The 10,876-nt window shown below is 34.6% G+C and overlaps 1 protein-coding gene across 1 annotated transcript; it reads left to right on the top strand.

The window, feature by feature from the left end:
• Positions 1-3,279: 3,279 nt before the first annotated feature.
• LOC136068190 (serine hydroxymethyltransferase, mitochondrial) lies at positions 3,280-9,810 on the top strand. Its single transcript, XM_065775007.1, has 16 exons — positions 3,280-3,617; positions 3,713-3,763; positions 3,957-4,043; positions 5,208-5,329; positions 5,477-5,553; positions 5,848-5,972; positions 6,248-6,340; positions 6,435-6,527; positions 6,634-6,831; positions 6,952-7,056; positions 7,667-7,732; positions 7,900-7,977; positions 8,251-8,362; positions 8,444-8,554; positions 8,715-8,882; positions 9,610-9,810. The coding sequence occupies exons 1-15, from the start codon at positions 3,528-3,530 to the stop codon at positions 8,858-8,860; spliced, it is 1,554 nt and encodes a 517-aa protein (XP_065631079.1). The 5' UTR covers positions 3,280-3,527; the 3' UTR covers positions 8,861-8,882; positions 9,610-9,810.
• Positions 9,811-10,876: the final 1,066 nt, after the last annotated feature.

The raw sequence follows: 10,876 nt of genomic DNA, 5'->3' as shown, positions 1-10,876 counted from the left end.
CCATATCAAGCCATCCCTGAATAAAATAGGAGAGAAAAAAGCTTTAAACTTGGTTTTGTTCATAATAGATTTTATTAGTTTGGGCTCCTTAACGATTTACCAATATTTATTTTAGGTTTCGTGCATGTCCTAAACAAACAAACAAACAAACAAAAAAAATCAAGTCTTGTGGCTAAGTAGAATTGCTCAGTTCGTTCATTGAGGACCCAAGTTCAAAATCAAATCTCTTTCCTTCTCACTTGTCATAAAGCCAAAAAAAAAAAATTCAAAATCGAAATAAAATCAAACATACAAAATAATGTTCAAAATAAAGATCTCTCTATCTAACCATCTTGGGAGTCACTCCTAATTACTAAGCGATTTACACACGAATTTTCCTAGTTGTAAATTGTAACATTATTTTATGAGATTAAATTATGTACAGATGTGGTGTAAAACTTATGATTTACCCTTTCAATCCTAACATGACACATCACATTATCACATATTTAAGAATAAGCGCAACCATACCTAATCAATTCTAATACCCATATATAAATCCAACAAAATAGGGAGTTTATTGAAATATTATTAAGTATGGTAAGGTGTATTGAATTTTAAGTAAAATGTTGATGTGACAATCTCTTATTGGATGGTGTAAAACATGGGATTTGCACTTCATCCTTGCCAAATTCAAACTCTTATTTTATAGGGTAAAATATATGACTAAACTTGTTGTAATTTAAGGTATGCTAGCATATAATTCTGTGCATACGTGACACAAAGATCGGGCCTCTTTCTTCAACCACAAAGCCCAAGTATCCTTATGAGTTATGACTCACAAAGATCGGGCCTCTTTTCTGGACCAATCCAGTTGTGGGCTTAGAATTATGGACCGTGCTAATTGACTGTAAGAGCCTTTTGGGTTTTGGGCTTTTGGCTGTAATATCTTAACAATTCTGAGTGCACTCTCCAAGAAAATGACACGGTAAGTTGGTAGAGGTCCTAGATAGAGAAGGAAGTATTCAAAATGCATCGGTGGCCAAGTTTGTCTCTCAAACATCGCATTCTATCATGTTTATATCTTTAGGCCTCACTTTGTGGCTAAGAAAATGTGAAGATCGGATAGGGTTTTCATGGCTGGTTTTGGTGGTGTTGTATCTCTAGTCCACAATTTTAAATAATTATTTCATTTATAAATGATGTTTTATTGTGAATAAGCAGTTGGATAAACAAGTTCTCAGTTTTTTTTTTTTTTTTTTTTTAATATAATAGAATTTTAATATCTCTTTCCTTCTCACTTGTCATAAAGCCAAAAAAAAAAAAAAAAAAAAATTTCAAAATCGAAATAAAATCAAACATACAAAATAATGTTCAAAATAAAGATCTCTCTATCTAACCATCTAGGGAGTCACTCCTAATTACTAAGCGATTTACACATGAATTTTCCTAGTTGTAAATTGTAACATTATTTTATGAGATTAAATTATGTACAGATGTGGTGTAAAACTTATGATTTACCCTTTCAATCCTAACATGACACATCACATTATCACATATTTAAGAATAAGCACAACCATACCTAATCAATTCTAATACCCATATATAAATCCAACAAAATAGGGAGTTTATTGAAATATTATTAAGTGGTAAGGTGTATTGAATTTTAAGTAAAATGTTGATGTGACAATCTCTTATTGGATGGTGTAAAACATGGGATTTGCACTTCATCCTTGCCAAATTCAAACTCTTATTTTATAGGGTAAAATATATGACTAAACTTCTTGTAATTTAAGGTATGCTAGCATATAACTCTGTGCATACGCGACACAAAGATCGGGCCTCTTTCTTCAACCACAAAGCCCAAGTATCCTTATGAGTTATGACCCACAAAGATCGGGCCTCTTTTCTGGACCAATCCAGTTGTGGGCTTAGAATTATGGACCGTGCTAATTGACTGTAAGAGACTTTTGGGTTTTGGGCTTTTGGCTGTAATATCTTAACAATTCTGAGTGTACTCTCCAAGAAAATGACACGGTAAGTTGGTAGAGGTCCTAGATAGAGAAGGAAGTAACAAAATGCATCGGTGGCCAAGTTTGTCTCTCAAACATCGCATTCTATCATGTTTATATCTTTAGGCCTCACTTTGTGGCTAAGAAAATGTGAAGATCGGATAGGGTTTTCATGGCTGGTTTTGGTGGTGTTGTATCTCTAGTCCACAATTTTAAATAATTATTTCATTTATAAATGATGTTTTATTGTGAATAAGCAGTTGTATAAACAAGTTCTCAGTTTTTTTTTTTTTTTTAATATAATAGAATTTTAATATATATGCCGATTTTACAAGTTGAATTAAGTGAAATCCACAATAAGTTTAGAACTTATGCTTGGATTTAAGTGTTTATTCAAGCTCTTGATCACTTTTGACCTTCAACAAAGCATCAATATATGCTCAAATTAATGAATACGATCAAATTATATAATTGCTCCTGGAATAACAATTATAAAAGAATTTTACTGATATAGTATAATTTAAAATGCAAGACTCTTAATGCACAAGATTAAAATAACTTACTATGTCATTTTACCGTGCAAGTGATCTTATACATATAATTTTGGCTAAAAAAATCCATTAAAATGAACCCTGAAACATACAAAATTTGATTTTTGTTTATTTGTTTACAATAGTAAGTACTAAGTATAAATAAAAAGGTACCATCATAATTCAAATTTTGATTATCTTTTGTTATTATTAGAACTGGAATTTTTGTTTTTATTCATCAATAAGAGGAAGTCTTTTCCCCTCACTTTAAACCATCTCCATCTGGCAAATTTCTTATGGAGTTTATGTATTATTAAGCTATTTGACACCCATATCAACACAACTTATCTAACATCTAGAGATAGGGAACACAAGCCATCCAAACAGTATTGTAGAGAATCCGCAATTCAATATATATATATCAAACCAAGAAATAACAAGATTGTTATGTGTTTGAAGTTCATAATTTTTTTTGTAACAGGGAATTCACACCCTTGGCCACGCGGGTTAATCTAATGAATGACAGAATCTTCTCCAAATAAAAATCAATTTAAAAAGAAGTTTTGTATATTTAAGATTAGCACCAAAAAAAAAAAAAGTTTTGTATATTTAAATGTCGTTGCACCATGTAATTTTAAGGGTCAAATGAACTATCTCCATTTTAATTTATAGATTATCAAAATTGTCATTTGGAGTAAAACTTTGTCTAATTGATCAAGTCCATTAATCACAAAAATTCATGTTATGAGAGGAAGGTGAAGGAAATAGATATGGTGGGGCCCCTGGTGCCTATGCTCTGTTTGTGAAGCTAGGAGGAACCAGAGACAGAGAGTGGGATAACGAATACATCAGCAACCACCAAAACCAAACCTCAAGCAGCGACAAATCCCAAGCCAAAATCTCACCACCCCCATATACCACACACACACACACACACACACACAAAACGATACATTAACAAAGCGAGATAGAGAGCTTTTAGAGAGAGAGAGAGAGAGAGAGAGAGATGGCAATGGCAATGGCGCTTCGCAGGCTTGCCTCATCCATTGACAAGCCGATTCGCCCTATCTTCAATGGCGGTTCCCTCTATTACATGGTTCTCTTTCTCTCTTTCTTTCTTTCTTTCTTTGTGTTCCTAAACATTAACTTTCTTACAACTTATTGTCGTTGGTTTTGTTTCATAATTGATAGTCATCTTTGCCTAACGAGGCTGTGTACGAGAAGGAAAAAACCCGTGTCACTGTAAGCTTATTTCTTTATTCTCCAGTTCCACTCCACCATAGCCTTATTATATATGTACTTTTATTTATGTTTTATTACACATCTACGTGTTCACTGCATTTCCTACTTTGCTCTGTTTTTTTTTTTTTTTTTTTTTTTGGTATTACTATTACTTATCCCTTACTAGTCTTTTCTTTTTTTTATTTTAATACAGTGGCCGAAGCAATTGAATGCTCCCCTGGAGGCTGTTGATCCCGAGATCGCGAACATTATAGAGCTAGAGAAAGCTAGACAATGGAAGGTACACTTACTCATTCTCTGTTAATCTTTGGACATGTTGGGCTCATTTGTTAGTTTGATTAGGAGTAATTGTTCCAAACAACTCATACATTTGAGGTTGATTTTAATTCAAACTCCGGTAAACATATCACCAAATAATGTAAAGTGCAGAAAAATAAACAACACAGGCAATTTGTTTACGGACTGAAAAACCAATGGACAATTCTAATGGAAAAAACGTTATCACCAACCCAATAGAATTGAAATTTATACAACTGATTGCTACCCTTGCTAGTAGTACTTACATATGTGACCCCACACTGCTCCAAGCTACTTGGACTCTTCTTATCTGGAATCTCTAGCAAGAAATGCATCTGTGACTTCAATGACCACCTTGAAAACTCTTCTCTGTTTTACAATAGGTAAAACACTGTAGCTTTTGCCTTGATCGACAAACAAAAGCTTCCTCTTGAGGTTTGAATTATGAACTCACATATTGGTGAAATTAGGTTTAGGGTTTTCTCTTTTGTAGTACACGGCACAAGCTGTCTAAACCTCTATTTTCATCAACTATTATGTGCTCTTATATGGTTTAGCATGTAGGGCACAAAGTCCTACTTAACAACTGACTAAATGGGCTTGTCAGCTTGATAAGGCTTAGGTTTCCCGATCCTCGAAAGAGGCTTATTTACGAGTCGATTGAGATAGAATCAAGAAAAAACTGCAATTGCCTTTATCTTGAGCTGAATCTTTAGACTTGGTCTTGAACTTGATTTACAATGTTACAACTCAATCAAGACCTACATTGTCATGGATTTGCCAGCACAATACCTTTTTTTTTTTTTTTTTTTTTTGTGGAGGGGTGAAACTATGTGTTTTGTGCTGTGTTTTGTGTAATTCATTTAAAAAGTTAATAAATTCTTAGTTTTTTGTACCCTTTATGTGAGAACATAATTTAGAATCTATTTATTTTCTCTTGTAAAGTAGTGTGAAAAACCAAATTCAACTAAGCCACATAGTTTTATTAGGTTTATGGACAAATTTAAGAATAGAATTAAATTTTTTCTTTTCTTTCATACTCTAGGTGATAGATGAAGGATTAGGGGTTTTGCTATTGACGAATGTGTAAGTACAGTTTATTGTGTAATCTAATATCTTATTGGAATTCATTATTGTGTTGGTAAAGGGGCTAGAACTCATTCCCTCAGAGAACTTCACTTCTGTCTCTGTAATGCAAGCAGTTGGATCCGTCATGACTAACAAATACAGCGAAGGGTATCCTGGTGCTAGATACTATGGAGGAAATGAGTACGTGGAGTCTTCTTCATCTCTTGCTTGTGCTTGTCATGGATGTGATCGTGATTAGCATGTTGTTGACCCCTTTAAATTTTTTTATTTTTGAACTTCCCGGTTAAATTTTGACACAGATAAGCATGGAACTCCCTCACATTTCAGGTACATTGACATGGCAGAATCCTTATGCCAGAAGCGTGCTCTGGAAGCATTTCGGTTGGATCCAGCAAAATGGGGAGGTAAATATGTGCTACTGTTCTTGCTGATACATCACATGAAATTTGTCTCAAAACCTTTCTGAATCAAATAAATGGTTAGCTGTAACTATGTTTAGGGATGGCATTTTACATGAAATTACCCGTTCTCATGTCTCATGGACATGATAAGAAGTAACTTACTAAATTTTAGGTTTGGTGGCAAACGGAGATGTGTTATTGGACAGTTGCTTAATAGGAAGTTTAATGGGATTGACTTTTCTTAGTATGTGATGGCTAACAAGTTCTTCTAAATTCATATCACCTTTGTCGTTGTAGTGAATGTGCAGCCTCTATCTGGCTCTCCAGCCAATTTTCAAGTTTACACTGCGTTGTTAAAACCTCATGATCGAATCATGGCACTTGATCTTCCTCATGGTGGGCATCTATCCCATGGATATCAGGTATTTACAGCTTTCATATAAATGAATTTGGATTTTATCTCCCTTGAAGATCAGTAGGCATCATTTCCCCAAATTTCAGTAACATTTCTTTTATTTGGGAAGTCGTCATAGCTGTGTGGCGTACGATGATCATAAAATTTAATCTTGTTGAGTTTTGAACTTTAAAGTGGATTTAGTCTTTTGTCTTGTAACAAATTTTGATTAACTCTCCTTGTTTGTGACACTATTTTTGGCTTGTCTTATAACCTTACATTGTTTCTTTTGCTGCTGTGCAGACTGACACCAAAAAGATATCTGCAGTCTCTATATATTTTGAGACAATGCCATATCGATTGGATGAGAGCACTGGCTATATTGACTATGACCAGGTAGCTTTGCAGCCCAACTCCCTTAATTATTTTCAAATCCCCCATAACTATGTGTAAGTGTAAATTGTGTAACATGAAAAAATGTGAATCACAGTTGGAGAAAAGTGCCACACTATTCAGACCAAAGTTGATAGTAGCTGGTGCTAGTGCTTATGCACGGCTATATGATTATGCACGTATTCGTAAGGTAATATATTGATCTCTATCAAGAAATTATTGTGCATTAGTGTATATGGTTTTTAGCTAATGATTGTCTTGAGAATCCAAGGTAACATTTTTTTGCTATTTGATAGGTCTGTGACAAACAGAAAGCTATATTGTTAGCAGATATGGCACACATTAGCGGGCTGGTGGCAGCTGGTGTCATCCCATCTCCTTTTGAGTATGCGGATGTAGTGACCACCACAACTCACAAGTCACTTCGTGGCCCACGTGGAGCAATGATTTTCTTCAGGAAGGGGGTAAAAGAGATTAACAAACAAGGGAAAGAGGTATATTTGTTCTTGCCATGTCGACCCCATTTTTTACTTATTATAATTTACTTTTCCCCTAATATTGTGATAAATTTTATGAAATAAATCAAAAGTTTATACTTTTTGCTTTTCCTGAAGGTATTATATGATTATGAAGACAAAATAAATCAGGCTGTATTTCCTGGACTTCAAGGTGGCCCACATAACCACACAATTTCTGGTTTAGCAGTTGCATTGAAACAGGTTGGCAGCTAATAAGATTGTCATCATTTAATTATTTCCATAATAGTAGATTTTGTTCCAATTATTTGCAGCAGAAAGGAATCCACACCACTTACAATTTTTATTAGAATTGAGGTTTTTTGGGTTGCATTGTGACCACACCCCCAAAAGAGGTTGTTTCATAGTAATGTATACTATAGTGGACATTAAATTGGTTTTGAATGTTGAAGTTCCCAACAAAGTGAGTTCTGGTATTTCTTCTTCTTCTTTTTTTCTTTTTTTTTCCCTTTATTGCACATTCTAAATGGTACTAGGTTCATATTGTTTGATGGGGCAGTTTATACATGCTGGTGCAAAGGCATTATTGCATGAATAGTGTTTTGCCTGAAACTTATGGTACATTTTATGAGATTCGCAGAATGAGAGTGGAAGTGCCAAATTGGTTGGAAAAAAAAATCAAAATACTTTAATAGATGTGCTTAAAAAGAAATTTTTAGGACCATCCCACCCCACTTTTATTTTTTGGGAGGGGAGGTAAAATATATATATAAAATTAGTTTGTCCATCACTCGGGCTCTTTTCAATATTTTCAAAATCACACTTCTTATTTTCTTAATCTGTCTGGATGTAGGCTACAACTCCAGAATACAGAGCCTATCAAGAGCAAGTTCTCAGCAATTGCTCAAGATTTGCACAGGTATAATATTTATGAGATATAGCAAAACTTATGCTTGAATCAAAATTTTGTAAATACAACTTTACCTTGTTGACTTACATTGGATTTTGTAATTAATATGATGTTCTCTCATCAATGGATGGGTCTAATTAATTTGCTTCTATTATTTTATTGTTGAAATTTTGCAGACTCTGGTTGAGAAGGGTTATGAAATAGTTTCTGGTGGTACTGAGAACCACCTTGTTTTGGTGAATTTAAAGAACAAGGTAACCAAGGCAACCTTTTTTTTTCTTTTTCTTTTTAATCTCTTGACTTTTCTAGAGAAGCTTCGATACTAAAATTTGTGTCTTATGAAATCACCAACACTACCAATTAGTTGTGCTTTACATTAGACAACAACTTTGAAATTAATCTGCTACTGAATTTTGGTTAAAAGACAATACCAAGTGTCCTGGCAGAATGCATTAAAAACGTCAACTCTCTCAGATAGACGTAGGATGAATAATTAACCCAACTGTTATTAATTTCTCTGTGTACAGGGTATTGATGGCTCCAGAGTTGAAAAGGTCTTGGAATCTGTTCACATTGCAGCCAACAAAAATACTGTTCCTGGAGATGTATCTGCCATGGTTCCTGGTGGCATCAGGATGGGTAAAGGCTTTTCATTTATCAGATTGTACTTCTTTAATTATTGCTTAATGATTTAACCTGATGAATTCTTGTGAACTTCAGGAACCCCGGCTCTTACTTCTAGGGGATTTGTTGAAGAGGATTTTGCTAAGGTAGCAGAATTCTTTGACGCTTCTGTGAAGTTGGCGGTCAAGATCAAGGCAGAAACCAAAGGTATCTTTGATATTTAAAGTTCATGCTTCTTGGTCTTGTGTTTGTCTGATCACCAGTCATATGGACATGTACACGTGCTTGTGTTTGTAATGGTTGGTGTGGGGAAAATCTAGGCGCTTGAATCCTGCTTATATAGGGTTAATTGTGGTGTAAAAACCAGGAACAAAGTTGAAGGACTTCTTGGCTGTACAGTCTGCTCCTCACTTCCAATCTGAGATCACAAAGCTCCGCCATGAGGTTGAGGCATATGCAAAGCAATTTCCTACAGTAGGGTTTGAGAAAGAATCCATGAAGTACAAGGACTGAGAAAGAAATCCTGTTGTGTTAGGTAACTTATCACCTGATTATCTTTAGAGTCTTGCATTCGTGCTTACGAGGCCACTGTAATAGGGTTAAATCATATTTTTTGTTTGTACCTTTTTTAATTGAGAATAATCTATCAATAACAAAATGGTAGAATTTTAAAGAATGTAACTAATATTAGACAATCTGACTGATGATTAAGAGACTGAAAATAGGACCTCCTATGGGACAAACATGGTGTTAAGTTCAGCGACTCTCACAGGTTCTGTGGCTGGGGCATAGTTTTATGTTCATTGGGATGTGTCCATAGGAGTGTTGTGTACTTGAGTACATGCAGAGAAGAACAATGGAGAGTCGTAGATAGGATTACCTTCGAAAAATGTTCATTTTAATGTGAAATATGTCCTTGGGCTTCAAAGCATCGTTGATAATATAAAAATGAAAAGGTAATTATGACATTATTTGTAAGAATGATCTATACATGCAGATATTCTACACATTAGAGGGCTAATATAACATATTTCCAGGGCCCCAAAATAGCGTTTGATACATTTGAACTTGAGTCAGTTGAGTGATACCTAAAAGTAGAAAGTAATGCTTTACTCTGCTCTTCCATTATCTACATCTTTGTAGTGTCTTTGTTTAATATCCTTTTGATTGTTACTTATGAGGTAGATGGCAGATCACATCATGTTCTGTTTATATATAGTTTCAGTTTTGTTCTAACTGCGCATTCTTTTTTCTGGGAACAGGCAGTATAAGCAAAAATCAAGAGAGATTTCCTAGTTGACAAAGGGAAGGACCATATGTCAAGGATACGTATTTAGAGCCTTAATGTATAAGTCCATCAAACCTTGATCTGGATATTCATGAATCGTATATAAACATATTAACTGAGGCTTTGCAATGTCACAAACTAGCCTTGATCTGAAATGCAGCTATTTCTTTATCCATGTGATGTATTTAGTTAAGGCAAACTCTGATATGCTCTTTCACAATTGAAAATTTACATTCATAAACCCCCTCAGCAGAGCCCTTTGGTGACAAAAGTTGCAGGGACTTTTACCAAGAGGATTTGTTGAGGTGATATGTCAATTTAACAACTAGAAATATCACTTGTTAAAGTATTTTGTTGCCAAAAAAAGGACGTGTTCAATCTTGCCTATACCAAAAAGAAACTCATTAGTATTTTGGCCTAACGGTAAAGATTAATTGTAGTCGATAAGGGCTTGTTTGGATTACCATGATTTTGAGTGATATCACTAAGTTTTTATCACTAAGTTTCCAAAACGTGTGAGTCCCACCGAAAAAATTTTGTTTGGCTTGGTTTTTTAGCTATGTTTCCGTCACTCAAAACTCAAAAATTTGAGTGATGGATGATAGAAACTGAAAACAGAATTTTGGTGTTTTCAGTTTCTGAAATATGAGTTATGGTGGCAAAAAGTGAGTTATGTGACCAAACAATAATTTTGGAGTTTTTAAGATAAAGTGAGGTTTGGGTTATGAGTTATGGGTTTTGAGTTTGAATTACAAGTTATGAGTATTAAGTTATGAAAACTGAGTCATGGCCAAACCAAACGAGCCCTAATTATTTAACTCAACACAATGTGTATTAACTTAGGAGAACCACATTAAAATCTAGAAATAGCGATCTCGTTAGAGAAACAATTGGAACACTAAGGTGTCTCTCCTTTCACTAAGGGACATTGCTCAAACACTAACATCTCTTAAGTCTATTGCTAGGTTGATCACTCTTTCCCTTTCTGCCTCCCCCTTGAACTTGGTAGGAGGGTATTTATAGAGGAGACTCGAGTTCTTTCCCCTAGAAATTGGGGTTGGGAGGATGATTCTATCCACCTCCCCTATTTTTGTGAGAGTGAAGGGATAGGTATAGGGCTAATCCTACTATCCCTACCGTTTAAATGGGTCATTCAGCATTAAATGCATCGTGACTATCAGTAGGTGATAACAATAAATACAGAGACAACAGTTAGCTTTCTCTGGACATTATCCAAGAAC

Source organism: Quercus suber, unplaced genomic scaffold (assembly GCF_002906115.3).
Source record: "Quercus suber isolate HL8 unplaced genomic scaffold, Cork oak 2.0 scaffold_103, whole genome shotgun sequence".
Taxonomy (NCBI): domain Eukaryota; kingdom Viridiplantae; phylum Streptophyta; class Magnoliopsida; order Fagales; family Fagaceae; genus Quercus; species Quercus suber.
This window is presented reverse-complemented; position numbering and strand designations above follow the sequence as displayed.

Excerpts from the sequence above, each read along its gene's own strand:
- LOC136068190 (XM_065775007.1), top strand. The coding sequence starts at position 3,528 with ATGGCAATGGCAATGGCGCTTCGCAGGCTTGCCTCATCCATTGACAAG. Across the intron at positions 6,341-6,434 it reads GCTATATTGACTATGACCAG|TTGGAGAAAAGTGCCACACT; the intron begins GTAGCTTTGCAG and ends TGTGAATCACAG. Across the intron at positions 7,978-8,250 it reads TGGTGAATTTAAAGAACAAG|GGTATTGATGGCTCCAGAGT; the intron begins GTAACCAAGGCA and ends CTCTGTGTACAG.